The 22,604-nt window shown below is 34.7% G+C and overlaps 1 protein-coding gene across 1 annotated transcript; it reads left to right on the top strand.

Annotated features, from left to right (window-relative positions):
• Positions 1-10,563: 10,563 nt before the first annotated feature.
• LOC112607146 (olfactory receptor 8J1) lies at positions 10,564-11,616 on the top strand. Its single transcript, XM_025358253.1, has one exon. The coding sequence runs from the start codon at positions 10,590-10,592 to the stop codon at positions 11,526-11,528; it is 939 nt and encodes a 312-aa protein (XP_025214038.1). The 5' UTR covers positions 10,564-10,589; the 3' UTR covers positions 11,529-11,616.
• Positions 11,617-22,604: the final 10,988 nt, after the last annotated feature.

Below are 22,604 nucleotides of genomic sequence, written 5' to 3'. Positions count from 1 at the left end.
ACAGAGGAGAATTGCTTGAACCTGGGAGGCGGAGGTTGCAGTGAGCCGAGATCACGCCACTGCACTCCAGCGTGGGCGACAGAGCGAGACTCCATCTCAAAAAAAAAAAAAAAAAAAAAAAAAAAGAAAAGAAAAGAAAAGAAAAGGCTGTGTAAACATTAAAGCTAAGAACACAATACATTATGCTACCTCAGAATGAGGTTTTTCAATCAGATTAAGTTAATATTGTATATCTTAGGGATAAAGTAGGGTTTTGATTAGGACTGATGAGAAAAATACTGGATTGTTCTAGATCCTCCTTGACAGATCCTAGCACTATTGCAAACACCGGTTTATGATAACTTCCCGATAAGCTGATTTAGAATTGGCAACCTGGGCAACCTGAAGATAAAGAAGTTATCTTGTCATCTACTGTAATGGTATCAATACAGAATTTTGAAAAATATATGGAGATGGTAACACAGATTAAAGAAAACTGATACACTCTAGGGTCACTTGCATCTTCATTCCTGTCTTCTTTGTCTCCTTGAGCCGGTCTACACAGTGGCATGGAATGTATTCTAACATAATGCTTCATTTACTTTGTGTACTCTCACTCAGCAAATGAATTCCTTACATCTTAGTATTCTTCCATTGTTTCAATGGGCCCCCTTTTTTTTTATTTTAAAAATATATACAGTTTTCTAATTGTGCCTGTTTCAATTTAATCTAGTATTCAAAGTAAAAATTGTGAGGAATTGAATTGAAAAATGGTCCAAGGTGTCTTTATCCCGATCCATTTATTTTCTTTCTTTTTTTCCTTTTCTTTCACTTATTGTATTTACTTCATCTAAACATAAGCTGAACATAACAACAGTATACAAAATTGCATTATCCAATCATCAAATTTGTTTACTTCTGATTTTGATAACCTCTGATCCTGCTCATAAGCATATTAATTTTTACTAATCAATTTTACACTTCCAGAGTATTTTTTTTTTTTTTTTTTGAGACACTGTCTCATTCTGCAGCCCAGGCTGGAGTGCAGTGGTGCGATCTAGGCTCACTGCAACCTCCACCTCCTGGGTTCAAGCAATTATCTTGCTTCAGCCTCCCGAGTAGCTGGGACTACAGGTGCACACTGCTACACCCAGCTAATTTTTTGTATTTTAGTAGAGACCAGGTTTCACAGTGTTGCCCAGGCTGGTTGTGAACTCCTGAGCTCAGGCAATCCACCCACCTCAGCCTCCCAAAATGCTGAGATTACAGGCGTGAGCTACTGTGCCTGGCTTCATAGTAGCATTTTATCTTATAATGCACAAATATAACTCTTTGGTTTTGTATATTTTCCCTTCCCAAATTCAACATTTCTATCCCTTTCTATAACCCACAACTAAAATTAAATAATATGAATAGCATTCTGTAATACCATCCATACAAGAAAGGCTTTTAAAAAATCATGCTATATTATGTTCCCTGCAACGTTTTTTTTTTTTGTTTGTTTGTTTGTTTGTTTGTTTTACTTTAGAATTCATCAGCAGGATTTCTCTTGACCAATAAAAATTCTTTAAAAAATTTTTTTAATATCAGCGTATAACTCTGGAAAACAGACGAATCACTTTGTACTTAGCCATTCCTTGATTGATGAACTTTGGTTGTTGACAGCTTAAGTTATTAAATTGCCACCAAAAACATATGCTGTAATAAATATCTCATAATTATAAAATAATATACTGGTAATTTTTATTTCTAAAATAAATGTATACGGTTATTTCACATTCTAATAATGTGTTGTTGGGTAAATATTTTGCATACATAAATTATAATTTTAAAAATTTTTAAATGAGAATAAATGCCATGCAATGTTATTTTTTCCAAGAAGTGTTTCCTCTTTTGTCCATTTTTTAATGAAATACTAACATTTTAAGAATGAAGTACTAACATTTTTATGAACACTAACATTTACTAATATTGTGTGATAAAAAATGCAAAATGACAATAATAGGTGTCTAAAATCAGCTATTTGATGTCATAGGTAAAATATAGATGGTTTTCAAGCATTACATTCTTTTCTACAAAAAGTTTATAATATTCCAGACTTAGTTGGACACTGCTGTTTTCCCTAATGGCCACAAAACACACATTCTGATTACAATTATAATCATGAGTAGTTGAAAAATAATGCTGCCAACCTATATAAAATTCCTTTAGTATTTATACATTCTCAACCTTCTTCCCAGAGTTAAAACTTCGAGCTTTATTGTATTTATTTTCATTCCATGTCTAATTAATGACTTGGTACACCAAAAGCTTTTACCAAGGATATTTTAATATATCTGTACTTTCTAATGTTTACGTGACAAGAGTTGAACGGTCCTAATGATGGATTGCATAAACTCAACTTCCAAATATTTCTAAAAGCCCATGAGGCTGATTTCCTACATAGGCTCTGTAATGAATTTCTTCAATTCTCTCTCCATGGCTTTTTTATTCAGACAGCAAGACACACTCCTCTTCAAGGAATTTTCTCAAAGAATTTAAATTTTCTGCATCAAACATGAAGCCATTCTGGCTTTAAAATGTTGAAAGAAGTAGCTCGATGGAGGAGAATCCTTTACTGTCTTATCCTAAGCATCCAAGTGGTTCATCCTTCATCTAACACCATATGGTTGAGACCAAGGTACACATTTTAGCTAAGCTCAATTTTAAGGCACCAATTGTAGTATTAATTTTAATAACTGCAACCAAAGGTGACTGTTTTAAGAGTAGACAGGTATAGACCCAGCCTCATGGCATAAAAGTAAGGTTCCCCATATCTGGCTTTAGATCTGCTTCTATATGACACAGAAAAAAATTCAGAATAGCCAAAATAATCTTGAAAAACAACAAAATTAGAGCACTCACAATACCTACTTCATGAGCTCCTACAAACCTCCAGCACTGGAGATAATGCAGCACTTTATAACCATAGATAAATAGATTCGTGGTACACAATGGAGTCCAAAACACATGTATGTACAGATGTTCGATTGATTTTTTTCCTAAAAAGCCCACTCAATTTATATGGTACCTTAGACACATATAAATATCACCTACAAGGCTGTAACTAAAAGGCAATCAAACAAAAATAGGATAAAGTATGTTCCACATAGTAAGTATTAATGGTCAATATGCACATGATAAAGAAGCCCAACATCCTCAGCTATCAGGGAAATGGAATTACAGTAACAGTGGGATACTATTTTCCATCTACTAGTTTGAGTAAAATTTAAAATATTTCATTACCAAAGAGTGAGTGTCAACCTGATCCAGAGTATTAGCTGCTGAAATTATGACACTTGCTGATTACCATGTACAGTGGTACTTCACTTTGGAGAACAGTGCGGTGGTTATAAATAACGTTAAATGCATTACTACCACATGTTTCCAGAGTTCACCTTCTGGATGTTTACCAAAGGGGAATGAAAACATGTCCAAAAAATGTATACATTCATGTTATTGATAGCTCTATTCAAAATAGTATAAAATGGAAATATTTCAATTGTTCATAAACAAATAAAAATATAAATTGTGCTATAATCCTAAAATAGAATACTACTCAGCAATAAAATGGAATGAGCTATTGCTATATGCAGCAGCACAAATGAATTTAAACAGCCTTAACCAGACACAACCTACTATATTATTCATTTTACACGAAGTTCTAGAACAGGTAAACTAATATATGGTGGTAGAAACCACAGCAATTTTGAGCACATGAATTCCAATGAACTAAGGTTTTGCTACCAGTGTCAGCCATTTACTCTCCCACTAACTGGGATTACTTTTTAAAAGAGATCTTTTCCCCTGATATACAAGCTTTAGAAAATCTTAGAAGAGGGGAGGTTGCGTGTCTTAATGCTGGGAAGCGGCAACTTTGGGGTGGAACTTACTGAAATGGATTAAAAATTTTGCCTTGTTTCAGAGCTACAAAAATTTTATGTATCAAAAATTATAATAGCCTTAAATTGAGTATAAATAATATTTAAAAGCATGTGCATATGTGATTGTGATGTTATTTGTAAAACAAAGTATATATACATATGTTTGAAGTGTTGAAAGAAAACCAGTACTTTATATTCTTTATCATATCACTTTTTGTAAGTGTTGAATATATTCTTATTTGTTTTTCTATGTTCTGTTTTGTGGCCTTAAGAAGGGTTTTAAACATATCTGAGTGTGTGAAATAGGAGAAAATGCCCCTATTTGATGCTGCATTAGATATAAAACTGTGTACATATATTAAAAAAATAACAATTGTATCCTGAGATATAGTATGGAGGAATTTACTGCAAAGAGACATTGGGGAACATTTTGGGATGATTAAAACACATTATTTAAATGTAAACTATATATAGTCGGCATTTTATTGTATGTAAATTATTGCTCTTTTAACAGAAACCAATATAATATGGCCCTTTTATTTATTTTTCTGGGTTTATTGAGTTATAATAGGCAAATAAAAATTGTATATATGTAAGGTGTACAACATGACAATTTTTAATTTTGTTTTATTTATTTATTTCTTTATTTATTATAGACATGGGGGTCTTGCTATGTTGGCCAGGCTGGTCTTGAACTCCTGGGCTCAAGCTATCCTCCTGCCTCAGACTCCCAAAGTGCTGAGGTTACAGGCGTGAGCTACTGCACTCGGCATCATGATGTTTTCATAAACATATATATTGTGAAATCATTACCAAGATGAAGCTAATTTACATACCGTTGTCTCAGGTAGTTAATTTCTGTGTGTGTGGTAAGAACATTTAAGATCCACTGTGTCAGCAATTTTCAAGTGTACAATACAGTCTTATTAACTATAATCACCATGCTGGACATTAGATCTCCAGAACTTATTTATCCTCCATAATTTATATTTTATACTTAACTTATATAATTTACATTACACACTTACATGTAACATACTACATTATGTAACTTACACTTTATACTCTTTGATCTACATCTCCAGTGGCTCCTACTCCTCAGCCCCAGCAACCACTTCTACTCTCTGCTTCTACGAGTTTGATTTTTTTAGATTCCACAAAAAAGTGTGACCATGAAGTAAAACGTTACCCTTTTAATACTATCTTTAGTTGGGCTCTCAGAAGCTTTCCTCAAATTTCTATATAATTTACATAATTAAAATTTTTAAAGAATATATGATTATGTACTAAACATATCCCATCATTTACTTAACAAATTTCTAAACTGTGTAGTTTTCAGTATGTTATCTCACTGAAAAAATAATCTTATGAAGATCTTATTTATGTATTTAAGTAACTTTTATTACTTCTGTAGAACAGATTTCCAGAAGCAGGTTTTCTTCCCAATGAAGATTTCATCTTTTCAGCTGTTTAGGGTCTAACATGAGCGGTTTAGAATAATTATCTTCCTCTGTTCATGACAATTTTTCATTATTCAGCCAGCAAAACCTCTTTCTTATTCATGTTTTAGTCTTTCTTGTTATGGACTGAATGGTCTATCTCAAAATTCATGCATTAAAGCCTTAATCACTAGTACCTCAGAATGTGACTGTATTTGGACACAGAGCCTTTAAAAAGGCGATTAATTTAATTAGGGTCATTTAGCTGGGTCCTAATTCAATAAAACTGGCACCCTGATAAGAAGAGAGATTAGGACAGAGAGAGGGAGATATACCAGGCACATAAACAGACCGAGAGACAACGTTGTGAGGGCACAGTGAAAAGGCGGCCCTCTGCAAGCCCAGGTGACAGTCCCAGAAGAAACCAAACCTGCCGAGACCTTGAGATTGGACTTCTATCCTTCAGTACTGTGAGAAAACAAATTTCTACTGTTTAAGCCACTCAGTCTGTGGTATTTTGTTATGATAGTCTTCAATACACCTTTCATCTTAATTTCTTTACCCAGTCCCAACCACCACCATCGGGAAACCAACACAAAATAACTCAAGGTGAATGTTTGTTTTCTTGTGTTCTTACAAAGCATACAATAGTTTTCTATGTCATTGATTTATACTGTACATAAATGTCATCATGCTATATATCTCCATTTTCTGCTTTAATTTAAGGCCTATAGGAGCAGATCTTTGGATCTACAAAGGGGACTTAATTCCTAAATATGATAATTTCCCCAAGGCATATTCCTTTCTAAACAATTCCATTAGTCATTACATGGATAAAAATGCATACATACTAAATGTTTAGTGTTTTTAAAAATGCCTTTGTTCATCAGGGAATTTATGTTTTATGCTTTGAAATAAGATGTGGAGGTAGACAACAGAGATAGTGACATAATAAATATATTATTTATAGATACAGGTTTTTAAAATCTGATTGTGATACCATCAGCTTCTAGTGCTTACATATCCCATCTTGCAATAATGAATCTCCAAATGGAAATGAATTACTTTAAAAGACACAGTTTAATTCCCATGACCCTTAGCTGTAATGCACTTGAATTCACTTCAATAATACAGAATAAATACAGACTACCAGAAGGACTCATGGGGTGTCTGATTGACTTTCTAGAGGGAGACCTTGTTAAGAAACCAGTCCCATGTGGCATCTTCCCCAAAGACATAAAAGGCAATGTGTAGACACTTGAGTTGCCTGTGCTTCAGAATTAAGGTCTCAAAGATTTTAAAAACCCCATTACCTCTCATTGCCACAGCCATGTATAGACTCTCATTAAGAACCTGAAGCAGATTCTCCTTCAGAGGTAGGTGGAAAAGACTTATCTTTTTTGTATAGTGACCGTTAAAAGATCCTAAACCATATCTTAAAATGATCCACTTCACTTTTATTTTGGAAGACACTGGGATTTATGTATAATCAAATAATACAATGCTTAAACTAAAGTTTGTTTTTAGGATGTATAACTCATTTTAGGAATACGGGGCATCAAATATGATCAAGCTATTTATGCTTCCAAGTTAGAAATGGCATCATTATGTCTCAGATACTTAAGTAAATTATGTCACTACTGAAACTATGAATTTTTGCTCAGAGACTGATCACATCATTTTTACTTTTGCAATATTATTTACAATAAAAATTGTATGTTGCACAGGATAACCTATGAAAGAAAATTGGATATACAACTACCCAAAATTAAAATGATGCCTCTTTTTTTTTAGAATACAAGCATAGAATGCAAGTGTTCTCAGAAAAATTACCCATTCAATGTGATAATATACAAGCAAATATACGTAGAAGCACAGTATGTAATCCAGTGCAGTAATAGAAAATGTTTAAACCACCTATCTTGTCATAAAATAAATCTGTCAGCGTTGTAGTTCAGAAGAAATAGCAAAGAAGAACTTCCATTAGATATCAAAAAGAAGAACTTCAATTTGCGGGGAGACATTTCCAAAAGCAGAGGCAAGACTTTAAGATAAACTGCCCAACCCTAGATTCCAGACGTGATGGGACAAAACTTTACAACATTATCAAGACGAATATAGAAAAACTCACTGCCTGGGTTGCCCTTAGTTTAACTAACCTAAAATAGAATATTCAAAAATAAATTTAGCTTCTTTTCATTCTCCCTCAGATTGTGTAACAAAATAAAAGCCTAAGTACATGGAAAGTATTCAAAAAACACACTTTTTAAAAGACTATTATTGTTGACTAAAACTAGTAATAGGGAAAAAATAAGAACAGTTTTTTAAAGTTAAAGGCTATTATTGTTACACATTAGCCATAAAACACTGTACTAATTTACAGATAACTCACTGGGGTCTGAGAATGGTGGCTTACGCCTGTAATCACAGCATTTTGAGAGGCCGAGGCAGGTGGATTACCTGAGGTCAGGAATTCGAGACCAGCCTGGCCAACATCCCGTCTCTACTAAAACTACAAAAATTAGGCGAACATGGTGATGTACACCTTGTAGTCCTAGTTACCTGGGAGGCTGAGGTTTAAACCTGGGAAGTGAAAGTTGCAGTGAGCAGAAATCGCGCCATCGCCCTCCAGCCTGCCTGGGTGACAGAGTGAAACTCTGTCTCAAAAAAAAAAAAATAAAATAAAAAAGGAAAAAGAAAAAAGAAAAAGAAAAAGAAGACAATTCATCTATCTTTCTACTCTCTCAATTCATTAGTATTTTTGAAACGATTGAACATGCCTAGAGAGTAATCAGAAATGACATTTTTGAATACTACAAAATTAAAGTTCATTAGCCTCATTTGATGCTACCCTCATATCCGGTTTTTAAATGTATGGACCCACTGCTACAAATGGGGGACAAACTTCTTTCAGAGAAGATTCTACTTCTCCCCCCGTCCCCCCTCCAAAAAAAGAAAGCAATCTCAGGAGAGTCAATACCAGTGAGGACATGGAGGGTCAGAAATAAAAATATTAATGCATGTTTGGTAAGGCAGATGACCAGAAAAGTCACGTGAATCTGATGGTAAATGAGGTAAAAGCATATTTTAAATATTGTAAAAAATAGCTTGGATAACATAACTTAATTGCACAAAATGCCTTAATGACTGGCATTCCTACCAGTCAATCTAAAAGAACCAGGAAGGATACAGTAATTAATGAAAGTGCTTGCTCTAAGGAAGTAGAAGAGTGAGGTGCATAAAATGGGAAAGTATTCATAGAAATTAACAAATAGTGCAATCTTGATATTTGAAAGAGAAAATTACAGGATGAATATAATTTTGTGATTTTAAAATGATTAGTTTTAAGAATTAATTATTGGATCTTCAAATAAAACATAAAGCCAGTAAAGCACTAGGTTTCATCAGAAACAGAGTAGCTGATACAATCTGCAAGCATTCATATTGGCTGATAGCTGGCATGTTTGCTAAGGGGGACAACAAAGTGGCTGAAGGCTGCAGATGGAATACTAAAACTGCAAACCCAAATGTCACCTTCTCAAGAAGGCCTTCCCATCTTAAAATAAAAGTTGGAAAAAAGAAATGAAAAATAAAAAAGAAACTGCTAAAATTAAAAAAGACTTTCCCCTAACATATCACATGAAAATATTCTCCCAAGTTATCATAATGTATCTTCTGGTTTAATTTCTTTATTACACTTATTGCAGTGTGCAATAATCTTGTTTATTTGTTTCTTTATCAGATTTTTGTATGTTTCCTATCATTGGAATAGCAGGTCCATAAGACGAGGGATGAGCAATTTATCTGAAGTTTGCACGTTACCAGAGTAAGGAATTCAATAAACAGGTGGTAAATAAGTAAATAAATAAATAAATAAGAAGACTATTTTTAAAATCAAGAAAAACTGTGATGTTTGGTTTCAGAATCAAACTGAGATCAATATTAACAATGTTAGGAATTATTTTGGTTCACTTCATTCTTTTTTCATACTGCAGAATAATTTTCTATTTTTCTTTCTATTGGATCTCTTTTTTAGAAGGAGAAAATAAGTGAACAGCTTTGGGATTTTAAAATTCAGACATTTTTAATGATATACTGTTAACTCTCTGGAACTTAACTCTACATTTTTAGATATGGGACTAAGACAGGATTTCTTTGGGCCAGGTCCCCACGCCAGCAGAACTATAAATTATAGCAGAGAAGGCACTCTAATTGGCTTAGGGGTAGGTGGTGATCCTAAAAATAAAGAACTCAAGGGAAATATTTAGCCATATTAAAATAGAATTTAATTTATATGTCAAATATAAGCATTGTAGTTATCACAGAAAATCTCTAAAATAACAATATTTACTCATTACAGTAATGAAAATATAAAAAATACAAAAAAGATGAATAAAAAATCAACTAAAAGAGCAGATATGCTTTATAAGTGGTAAAAATGATATCTAATTATATAAATAAAAATTGTGATTAAGCATATAATACAATGTGAAAACTATGAGGAGCTGTACAAACTTGTGAAATAGAACAAAATAAGAAATGAGAAAGAAGGAAAAGATAGCAGTATACAGTAAGGCATAATGTCAAGAAATTACAAAAATAATAAAATGTTCACTGACATTATTTTTGAAAGCTAAAAAGAAAATATGTCACCTGAAAAATAGATCTGAGGACATACCTGCATGTATTTTAGTCAGAGTTAATTTAAAAAAGAGAGAAAAAGCAAACAGACATGGATGATAAAATGTGTATCTAATACAGATTATACAATGATAGAATAAAGAAAATGGAGCAGGATAGTATCTGCAATCATCTATTCTTAAGAAAAAGCAAGAAGTCTCATATTTAGAAATTGGATTATTTGCAGACATGAAATGCCTCAAGCCTGTCATCCTCAATGCAAATGATATAAAATATTAACTGTGGCTTCAGCTGTTTGCAAACTAAGAATATACTCATATTTCAATAAGATTGTGAGGAAGTAAGTCCTCAAAAATCTTTCATGATGTTGGATCATCTCTTAATTTATTATACTTTTCCATACTTGCTCTTTCTCTCTCCCAAGTGATTACCAAGTTTACTTATTGGACCTAGAAGCTTGAGTTTAATAACTGAGTTAGATTAATACATAATTCAAAGAAATGTTACCAAGGAATTGTGCTAGCCATATAATGGCAGTCATACAGATAATTCTTTAAAGTTTTTAATCTCTCTTTTCCCCCAAACAGATGAATTTGCAAACTCTGACATGGCTCCTGAAAATTTCACCAGGGTCACCGAGTTTATTCTCACAGGTGTCTCTGACTGTCCAGAGCTCCAAATTCCCCTCTTCCTGGTCTTCCTGGTGCTCTATGTGCTGACCTTGGCAGGGAACCTGGGCATCATCACCCTCACCAGTGTTGACTCTCGACTTCAAACCCCCATGTACTTTTTCCTGCGACAGCTGGCTATCATCAATCTCGGTAACTCTACTGTCATTGCCCCTAAAATGCTGATTAACTTTTTAGTAAAGAAGAAAACTATCTCATTCTATGAATGTGCCACCCAGCTGGGAGGGTTCTTGTTCTTTATTGTATCAGAGGTAATGATGCTGGCTGTGATGGCCTATGACCGCTATGTGGCCATTTGTAACCCTCTGCTCTACATGGTGGTGGTGTCTCGGCGGCTCTGCCTCCTGCTAGTCTCCCTCACATACCTCTATGGCTTTTCCACAGCTATTGTGGTTTCATCTTGTGTATTCTCTGTGTCTTACTGCTCTTCTAATATAATCAATCATTTTTACTGTGATAATGTTCCTCTGTTAGCATTATCTTGCTCTGAAACTTACTTACCAGAAACAGTTGTCTTTATATCTGCAGCTACAAATGTGGTTGGTTCCTTGATTATAGTTCTAGTATCTTATTTCAACATTGTTTTGTCTATTCTAAAAATACGTTCATCAGAAGGAAGGAAAAAAGCCTTTTCTACCTGTGCTTCACATATGATGTCAGTCACAGTTTTTTATGGGACATTGCTATTCATGTATGTGCAGCCTCGAAGCAACCATTCATTGGATACTGATAAGATGGCTTCTGTGTTTTACACGTTGGTGGTTCCTATGCTGAATCCCTTGATCTACAGCCTGAGAAATAAGGATGTGAAGGCTGCTCTACAGAGATTCATGACAAATCCGCGCTATTTTTTTTAAAACGTTGTAATTTTAAACTGCACAGGTAAATGAGGAGAGAGTTAATATAAGCTGCCATTATGTAAGAGAAAATGTAGGAAAAAGAAAAGGTAGGGCAATGACTTACAGGTACATAAGCAATCATAGGAATTACAAGAAGATACAATTTAGGGAACTTTGAATTAAAAAATAAGCTGAAACTCTTTAGTTGTGAAGTTAAGTTCGAAAAAAAATGTTATTCACCAATTCTGCCTGGGATTAAGCAGGTAGACAGTTTGAAATAAAAATGGTTTCCAGCAGTTAGAAAAAACATAAATTAAAAAAAGTTAAATAAGTTTGAATGAAGCAAAATAATACGGTGAGAGAAGTAAAACTGACTTCCTTATTCTTTGGCTTCTTTCACTGCCCTCTAGGTATAGTTGGGTATAGTAAATCAGTTCTTGAAAAATTGAAATTACAGATGATTAAGATCCTTTTCTTCATCTAAGTTATCAAAATTAAACTAACAATCTTATTTAAAATAAAATTTTCTAAAGATTTCTTAATTTTGTTCTAAGAATGAAATGAATACTAGCAATGAATTTATATTTTGAATGCTAACCAGAATAAGATTATAATAATTTTATTACACTTAACATAATTTATACAATTTTTTATTGAGAGACACAGAGTATCATAGTTAATATGCTTTCAGGCTGAATTTGATTTATAAACTCCATGGATTCTGTACAAATGTCCCTTTCTTCTTACTCTTATTCTTCTTTAGTGTACAAAATGAATGCCTTGCATTATGATATTATTATACATTAAGTGAAACATGTTAATGAAAGTTTCTTACATAATTGGAAATAAAAATAAATTCATTTTATAAAAATTTTGTTCTGCTTTCTGATAGCTCTTGTTCACTGAGTGTACATTTAAATTTCTTGTACAGCTTTGAATATGAGGGGACCCAGCTGTATTTCAGAATTAACAGATCAGAATCATAAGATAAAGGTCATAAATTAATATGTTAATAAGCTTCATGAGGAATTTTTGACATGGAACTCTTAAGAATGAATCTTGGGGCTGGGCACGGTGGCTCATGCATGTAATCCCAGCACTTTGGGAGCCTAGGCAGGCAGATCATTTGAGGTTAGGTGTTTGAGACCAACCTGACCAACACGATGAAACCTCATCTCTACAAAAAATACAAAATTAGCATGGTATGGTGGTGCATGTCTGTAATCTCAGCTACTCAGGAGGCTGAGTCAGAAGAATCGCTGGAACATGGGAGGTGAAGTTTGCAGTGAGCCGAGATCTCACCACTGCACTCCATCCTGGGGGACAGAGCAAGACTCTGTGTAAAAACAAACAAACAAATAAACAAAACCCCTCCCCCAAAAAAAACAAAAAAAGCAAACAAAAACTATTACATCCTATGTGTATGTTCACCTTATTTATAAAGGTGTTTCAGTGTAGAGGAGTTTCTTCAAGTATAGAGAGTAAATCTTAAGTAATGATAATTATGATACATCAAAAGAAATATAGGAGAATGGAGCCAGATGTTGGAATAGGATTCTCCAGGGAGCACTCCCCAGAGAACCATCAATTTGAACAAATATCCATGCACAAAAATATTTTCACAAGAGCTAAGGAAACCAGGAGGAGTTTGCAGCACCTGATTAGAGCATAGTAATAAGAAAAGATGCATTGAAGAGAGTAAGAACAACAATTTTACATCACCCACATCACCTCTCCTCCAAACCGAGGAAGCACATCATAGACAGACACACCATCTGCTTTGGAAAAATAAAAGAAAGTGAGCATAGGATATGTTTTGGTCCCCAACACTGGGACTACTATAGTAAAATCTAGCACCTGGCAGCCCCTCATGACCCTGAATGCAGGCTGGTAACTCCTGACTGAGGTCTGAACCTCCTGAAGACTGAGTCTCCTGGCCTGGCCTGGTGCCAGGCATGAACCTATAGGCGTGGCAAAATGTACCTGATTTCTTACCTCACTAATGGCTGATTACATTGGTCTTGGGCTCTGGGCAAATCAGGCCTTAGTGGCAGTGGACTTTGAGTGTACGCCAGTGCTGGACCAGCCTCAGCAGTCACCAGGATTCCAGCCCCAGGATGCACTGACCACAGCAGTCTTGGGTTTAGGGTATCACCTAGCACTGTAACAGCTGCCATGGTCACAGGATTAAGTTCAATGCCACCACAACCTGCCCAAAATTTATAAGCAAGCTTACAGTTTAAGAGTGTTCCCAGAAAAGAATTTCCCAGACTGTGAAGACCAAAATAAATAATGAAATACTTCCCATCATAACGAAGCCCAGGACCCAATGTCTTCACTGCCTAATTTTACCACACATTAAAAAGCAAACTAACACCAATTCTCAAACTCTTCCAGAAGTTTAAAGATAAGGGAGTATTTCCAAACTCATCATACAAGGCCAGCATTACTACCCTGATATTGAAACCAGAAAAAGACACAAGAAAAAAAGGAAACTACAGGTCACTATCCTTGAGAAACATACATGCAAAAATTCTCAACAAAATACTAGCAAACTGAATTCAATAAAATACTAAAAAAATAATCTACTATGATCAAGTAGAATTCATTCCAGGAATGCAAAGATGGTTCAACATATGCAACTCAATAAATGTGATACATCACATTACAGTAAGAAGAATGAAACCATATGACCGATTCAACAAAGACAGAAAACACATCTGACAAAATTCTACATCACTTCATGATAAAACTCTAAACATATCAGTATAAAAGAAATGTAACTGAACACAGTAAGACTCATACATGATGAGTCCACAGCTACTATCAAATACCTATCAAATACTTGATCTTATTCATTCTTTCTATGTTTTATACCCATTAACTATCCTCACTTCCCCCCTTATCCCCCTACTACCCTTCCCAGTCTTTGGTAATCATCCTTCTATTCTCTATCTCCATGAGTTCAATTATTTTCATTTTTAGCTCCCATAATTAAGTGAGAACATGCAGTTTGTCTTTCTGTGCCTGGCTTATTTCCCTTAGCATAGTGATCTCCAGTTCCATTCATGTTGTTGTAAATGACAGGACCTCATTATTTTTTTATGGAGAAATATTACTTCCTTCATTAAATACAATAACTATTAATTTAAAAAATTATCATTTAACCTAATGTGATGATAAATTAATGGAATATTATTTTTATGTGTTCATGTAACCATATTGGACATTTCTAGGGAAGGAGAAAAATTATCTTTTGAAATAAATTTACAAAATATGTTTGGACCTCTGTACAAGCTGTGTACCTGGTGCTATGAAGAATGTCTCAGAAAATGCTTGATTTTATTTGGACCCTGAAGTACAGAGTGAATGTTAAACCACTCTTTGTGTAATGATCAAGTTGTATTTATGTTCCTTTCAAACAAAATGTGTTGAAGAAACTAACAATACAATGAGTACAACTTTTTTGGGGAAGAAATTCCTGAATATCTTTCTTTGTTTTATTTTATTTTAGAAGGGATCTTGCTTTGTCTCCCAGGCTGGAGTGCAGTGGTGTGATCATAGCTCACTGTAACTTCAAACTCCTGCACTTAAGAGATCCTTCTGCCTCACCTCCCAAATAGGACGGCAGACATGTGCCACCTACCATGGTTTTTTTTTTTTTTTTTTTTTTTTGGTAGAGACGGGGACTCACTATGTTGCCCAGGCTGGTCTCAAACTCCTGGTCTCAAGCAATCCTCCCACTTCAGTCTCCCAAAGTGCCGGGATTACGGCATTAGCTGCCATGCCTAGCCTGAGTACTTTTCTTAGTCTTCAGAAGTTTCTTCATAAAAGCATTGAGTAGATATTTTCCAATCCTGTCTGTTTCATACTTCCTCTCTCTTGTGAATCAGGGTATATGGGTTCCATCTATTACTTTCCTTTATTGCTGACCTTAAAAAAAATGTAAAAAATAACAAGATAATGCCTACAGCAATTAAATCATACACTGTGAATTTACCATAATATCTCTGAAAATTTAAACATCAGTATTACTTTTTTAAATAGAAAAAGGTGATTGTATAAAATAATTATTTATTAAAGGAAATGAGAAGCCTTGCTTGAAAGGAGGGATGAAAAGGTGTAGTTAAATACGTGAAATACATGGAATTAGTTCCTGCAACCAAACTATTCAGTATGATATAATACCGTAATGGTGGATAAATGACATCATCCCCTTTTCAAATACTCATAGAGGTATACAGAACAGACAGTAAATGTTAATGAATGAAAATTTAAAAATAAATCATTTATTAGGTCTGAGGAACCTGAAAAGGAGTGCAGAATGTGACAAAACAATACATTGTGTTAAAAATGCACAAAACACACCAGGCCTGGTGGCTCATATCTGTAATCCCAGCACTTTGGAAGACAGAGGGAGACATATCACTTAAGACCAGGAGTTCGAGTCCAGCCTGGTCAATATGGAAAAACCCCGTCTCTCCTAACAATACAAAAATTAGCTGGGAGTGATGGCCTATGCCTGTGATATCAGCTACTCAGGTGGTTGAAGCAGGAGAATCACTTGAACCCAGGAGGCAGAGGTTGCGGTGAGCCAAGTCTGTGCCACTGCACTCCAGCCTGCAAGACAGAGTGAGACCCTGTCTCACACACACACACACACACACACACACAATCATGAAACAATTTCTCTGGAAGGGACGGGGTAAATGTGCTGACCTAAGTAACATCTAATAGAGTGTGAAAAATTAGAGGCAGAATGAATGAATGAACTATACATTATACTGTAATTATAAAGTTGTATCTCATAGGGATATGTTTTAACAATTTTGAAACAAGTATGATTGTATACTAGAACTGAACAGTTAAATAAATGGATGGCAGATGGTTGGCCCCACATTTCACATTATTGGAGTAGGAGGTTACAGATTAGCAAGAAGAGTATTCTAGAGTGATCCATGTGATAAGGGATTAGTGTTAACGATGAAATGAACTTATAATTAACTTAATATAAGTACTAGATAGAAATAATTATAGATATGTATATACAACATATATGAATGAGTATCCAGAGTTCTACCTCCTTCATCTGTCAGCTGAGAAGGCCTAAAGGTATGTGAACAATTCAGTGCAGCAAACAGACTTAGAACCCAAATAATAGTTTCTAATAACAATATTCCAAAAAAGGAGCCAGGGATCCTTTGAGACTTGACTAGGAAAGGGTGGGACATTTATGTAATGGATCCAGAGCATATTATAGTTCCAGAAGTTAAGGAAGCACTGAAGGAAAGTGAGAGAGAGAGAGAGAGAGAGAGAAAGGTAGGGAAGAAGGAAGGAAGGAAGGAACCAAACAATAGAGAAACACGATGATGGAGCTATGTCAAAATAACACAGGTGCAAAGTGAAAGAGCTTTCAATGAATAAAGTCAGAATAATTGATATTATTATCAAGAGGAATAAATAATGTAGAATATTAGAATTGAATTATCCAAAGTATAAAATAATTTTTATAACATATTGTTAGAAATAAATGATTGAACAAATTATAAATGGAAGAAAGTAAACAAATGTCCCCTACAAAATTCTCACTAATTTATGTAGCTATTCTGCCCTCAAGGAGGTGAAGCATAACTCCCCACTCTCTAAGTGTAAGTTGCACCTACTGACTTCCTTCTGAAAAGTACAATATGAAAAGGAGAGAAGAGTAGCTTTTCGCTGGAGAAACCTGACAAACACTATTTCAGCCAGATGATCAAGATTAACATTGGCAGCGATAAGTCATATGGATAGTATGTACCTTCATTATGATAGGATTAGAAAGTCAATTTACAGTTATTATTTCCCTCCCCAATAACCAATTACCCAGTTTAATCATGAGAAAATATCCGAAAAAGCCTAATTGAGGGACATTTCAGAAAATACTTGACCACTATCACAGTCATATAAATAGGAAAAGTCAAGAGGGCATAAGAAAACATAATGACAAAATTTAATATTCTATCCTGAATAGATGCTGGAACATAAAATGAACATTGGGCAAAAACTAAAGAAAACTGAATAAGTATGGACTTTATCAAAAACAACAAGAATATCTGACATTCATCAGCATCACTCTGGTAGCTAAGACTTACTGTGGCCCCTCTCCCTCCTTTTCCATATGAATAAATGGAATTTTATTTTAAAAATGAAAATCTGAAAAACGAAATTTTGTTGCTAAGTCTAGTACGTTTTTCCCCACTAAATCCTCAGGCCTCTTCATCCTTGGGGAAGAAAAACAGATGAACATATTGTGTCATTAGAAACCATGGGCTTGACTCCTGATAGAACCACCAACGGAGTATTTAGAAATCAAGGTATAGATACAAGGTGTACTGGTTGCTACTAGGGTGTCACTCTTTTTAGCCACTTTCAGCAAATTTAGACAGAAATTATAAGCATGGATAATAACCCATTTAAATACACAAATAGGGTGGGTGTGGCAGCTCACTTCTGTAATCTCGGCAATTTGGGAGGCTGAGGCAGGAGGATCACTTGAGCCCCGGCGCTCAAGATCAGTCTGGACAACATAGAGAGATCCCATCTTTACGAAAATTTAAAAAATTAGCCAGATGTGGTGGTGGACATCTGTAGTCCCAGGTACTCAGAGGCTGAGGTGGGGGAATCACTTGAACCCAGCTACTCAGAGGCTGAGGTGGTGGGTCACTTGAATCTAGGCGTTGCTGGTTGCAGTGAGTTGTAATCACACCAGTGCACTCCAGCCTGGGTGACAGATTAAGACCGTTTTTTAATAAAATAAATCTATCTTTCTTTCTTTCTATCTATCTATCTATCTATCTATCTATCTATCTATCTATCCATCTTCTATATATACACACACATATACATATACACACATATATATTATATATTTTATATCTATCTCTCTACCTACCTACCTACTTCACTATTATATCTATTTAGATAAGCTTAAGCACATAATGATGACACAGCTTTTAATCTAGAATCACAGTGTTCATTCTAGTCATCTCCATTGATCATTTTCAACTTCTTTCTCTGAGAGTGGAATATATGGCTTTCTTATCTCTAATCTAATGGTTTATCTGGTCAAGCTTAGTATAAATAGTTTTAGAAATGTCAGACAATGCTCATCTCCACAGAATTCGAATACATTTCCAAAAGCTATCTGAAGCTGTGACAATGTAATCCATACTCCCACCAAGTTTAGTGATTTTCTAACATTAATTCTCCAAGATGCATCCATAAATTATGCTTTCCCAATAAAGTCTTTATCACTAATACTACCCTATGACCATGAATAAATCTCCCCTTAAAACAACTGGAACCATTTATACTCCAAATGTAGGGCCATATCATTGACTACAGTATCACTCAAAAAAGAAAACCCAAATTCACTAGGGTTCATCTGTCAATTATAAATTCTCCATTAGAAAAATAAATTCTGTCAGCTGGAAAAATTTAAGATCTAGAGAACTCAAATTTCTTACATAAATGTTGATTCTTCTTAGGTTAGAAAGATATATTTTATCTTTAATGATTTTCCTAGAGGACAATTATTAAATTTATTATTATTATAATGATTTAATAATTTAATAAATTATTAAATCTTCAATGTTATTTCAATGACAGACTTGAGATCCTACAAATTGCATATTTATTAGTGGTATTGATTTTTTTAATATGAAAAAGTCTCTAAACTATCTAATGTTTTTCATTTGTTGACATTGGCTCTACCTCAAAGTTCTCACATAATAATCTCCCACAGCTCAGGAGAAAAGATGAGATTAATAGCAATGTCCCAGTAGAGCCTTCTGGGAGGACATCGGATGAAAAGTACACCTTATTTTAAACTCTCTAGGGCCTTAAAATGGGGATTAAAACCAACAAATAAACCTCCCAATCTCCACCTACACAAGTCAAAGTGGAAAAAACAATGTGGAGAAAACACGAAATTTTCATTAGAGGAGTGGAGAGAACACTGGACTTCGCTTCCAAGGATTAATGAGAACTACACTGTGGTGATGCGGGGTACTCGCTTCCGTACATTAGGCGGACCCATCTTCCACTTCTATCAACCAATGGCACAGATGTAAGCACAGGTATCTCTGTTTAATTGCTTATTTTTTGTTTGCTCATTGCAAGAGTCAAATCTATTACAGTCACTGAAAAAATATCCCATACTGTAAAAAAGTTACTTATAATTTTATCATTTTAATGAAAAAAAAACCCTAGGGATTCACCTTTTCAAAATTAAAAACTTAATAGACAAAACAGAGGAAACTATTTGAAACTACAAAAATGTTGTTTAGGGCTAGGCGCTGTGGCTCACACCGGTAATCTCAGCACTTTGGGAGGCTGAGGTGGACAGATCACTTGGGGTCAGGAGTTCGAGACCATACTGGCCCACATAGTGAAACCCCATCCCTACTTAAAATACAAAAATTAGCTGCGTGTGGTGGTGGGTGCCTGTAATCCCAGTTACTCAGGAGGCTGGGGCAAGAGAATCGCCTGAACCTGGGAGGTAGAGGTTGCAGGGAGCCAAGATCATGCCACTAAAATCCAGCCTGGATGACATAGTGAGACTCGGTCTCCAAAAAAAAAAAAAAAAAAACCCAAAATGTTTTTTAGTAGAAATGTCATAGATAATGCAATTTGACAACTTTTGAAAGCGTGTGTGGCATAATGCCCGACATATAATATACCTACTGAAGGAGTATTGATGTTACTGAATAATTACAATAGTAGTAATAATAAAGTTTAGTCTCTGATGGTAAAAGTAAATTCAGCCATCAGGATTCATCTACTTTTGAATATTATTAAAAGTTCGAGGAATGATATTGTTAATAACTCTATTAATTATCAAGCTGTGAGTGAACACTTGTCATAGCCTTAGTTGATTTTTTGTTCCTGAATCTGTCAAAATTGCAAAGACCATGAAAGTATCTATTTCAACAAAATGGCCACATGCTACAGAAGATTTATATATTACAATCTTTCAAAAAGATGTATTGGGTACTTAATTTGTGCAAGATAGTATTTTAGGCCCCAAAGGTACAGTGATGAACAAAACAAAGTTTCTTCTCCTCTGGAGTTTCTATTTGACAAGGAAGATGGATAATAAACAAATATATAAAATAATATCAGAGAGCAAGTAGGGCTTGTGACTATGTGAAAAAGGAGTGTTCCAAGCAGAGGGAATAGCAAGTACTCAAACCTTAATACTAGAACACAAAGGCCATGTTTTAGAAACTGCTAGAATGTCAGTGTCTTATCCTAATTAATATTTACATCATTTAACTAAATTGTGATTTCTGAGCTTTTGTTACATTTTCTGTTTCAGTCAAAGTACTGTGTTCATAAAGCTAGTGTTATTGTTAGAAATTTACTTGACAGAAAACTACAGGTATGATTTTAAATTCATAGCCAACATAGAAAATATACAAATCCACTCTTCTTACTCACACAGGAATTGCCAAGACATTTCTTATCCATTGTCTGGTTTGGAGTGACTAGGACATAAGCACATGCCCAGAGCTTTTGCAAAATGTCTCATGCATATAGTATTAAAGAGTAGGTCCTTGGAGGAACCGGATACACATTTCATGGAAAGCTATCTGTGAGATATTCAAAAAAAGTAGTTAGCTACGTGCCTTTCAAAACCAATATCGAAGATTGACACTAAATCTACAACAGCAAATATATTTTGTAAAACATAAAAATATAATAATGTTTTTAAAGTTAAGGGATCCTTAATAATAATGTCATACTAAAATCACAGCTTCACATCTGCAGTTACTTAAAAACAGATCAGATCAATAAATCTTTAGCCTGCCTTGCAATTCCAATGAAGCACAGACTGTAATTTTTATGATAATCTTACTTGCTTCATACTCTGTAACAAGAACCTTTGGGAGAGACACACTGACAAAAACCAAATAGTCATTGCTATCTACACCTATTATGAGGAGAAATACAAGCATCCTCTTCCCAGGTAGAAGACAGCATATTTCAAGATGGTGGGCTTTGACTCATTTAGAGCTAATACATTTGCTATATTAACTCAAGATAAGTATTTTTAAAATAAAAGAGTGCAATACAATAGAGAAAAAACATTACACATAAGTACCTTTTATAAAATAGTTTTCTCATTTTAATTTTACATATGTGTATGTATTGTGATTTTAAAATATTTCTTACTAGATTGAAGTAAATAAAAATTCCTGTTTAGAATTTTTTAAAATGTTTGGAAATAAACAGTTCTGTTATTGACCAAATTATATATTTTATGCCCAAACTCTGCTTTCCCCTCTTGCAGTAGCTAGAAATTTTACCCAGGATTAGTGGGGCATTCATTAGACATAGATTACTAGTATGTCTCTAGAGATATTTTCCAAAGAAAATGATATATCCTAGGGGTAAGGGGAAGAAATATTCAAATGTCATTCCAAAATTAATCTTTAATTCCCCATTATCTAACATCTAGAAGAGACTACATTAGGAAATGAATACAAACAGCATGACTTTCAAACACAAAGCGTCTAAAGTCTATCAGGGGAAGATACATGGAAACAGATGGTTGTAATAAGAGGTTGAAATATAGATTAGGTATTTCTAAAATGTTTTTGGAAGACAAATATGAAAGCTGTTAACTCAACATGGGAAGGAAAAATTAAGTAGCTCTTCATAAAAGTGTGATATTTCAGCAGAGCTTGAAAGATAAGTAGGAGTTTCCATTTTCACTGCCTATTTTTCTGTAAAGAAAGAAAGTAGGCGCCGGGCGCGGTGGCTCAAGCCTATAATCCCAGCACTTTGGGAGGCCGAGACGGGCAGATCACGAGGTCAGGAGATCGAGACCATCCTGGCTAACACAGTGAAACCCCGTCTCTACTAAAAAATACAAAAAATTAGCCGGGCGAGGTGGCGGGCGCCTGTAGTCCCAGCTACTCGGGAGGCTGAGGCAGGAGAATGGCGTAAACCCGGGAGGCGGAGCTTGCAGTGAGCTGAGATCCGGCCACTGCACTCCAGCCTGGGCGGCAGAGCGAGACTCCATCTCAAAAAAAAAAAAAAAAAAAAAAA

Source organism: Theropithecus gelada, chromosome 14, assembly GCF_003255815.1.
Source record: "Theropithecus gelada isolate Dixy chromosome 14, Tgel_1.0, whole genome shotgun sequence".
NCBI lineage: Eukaryota > Metazoa > Chordata > Mammalia > Primates > Cercopithecidae > Theropithecus > Theropithecus gelada.
This window is presented reverse-complemented; position numbering and strand designations above follow the sequence as displayed.

What these genes read in the sequence shown, in the direction of transcription:
- LOC112607146 (XM_025358253.1), top strand. Translation starts at nt 10,590, where the DNA reads ATGGCTCCTGAAAATTTCACCAGGGTCACCGAGTTTATTCTCACAGGT.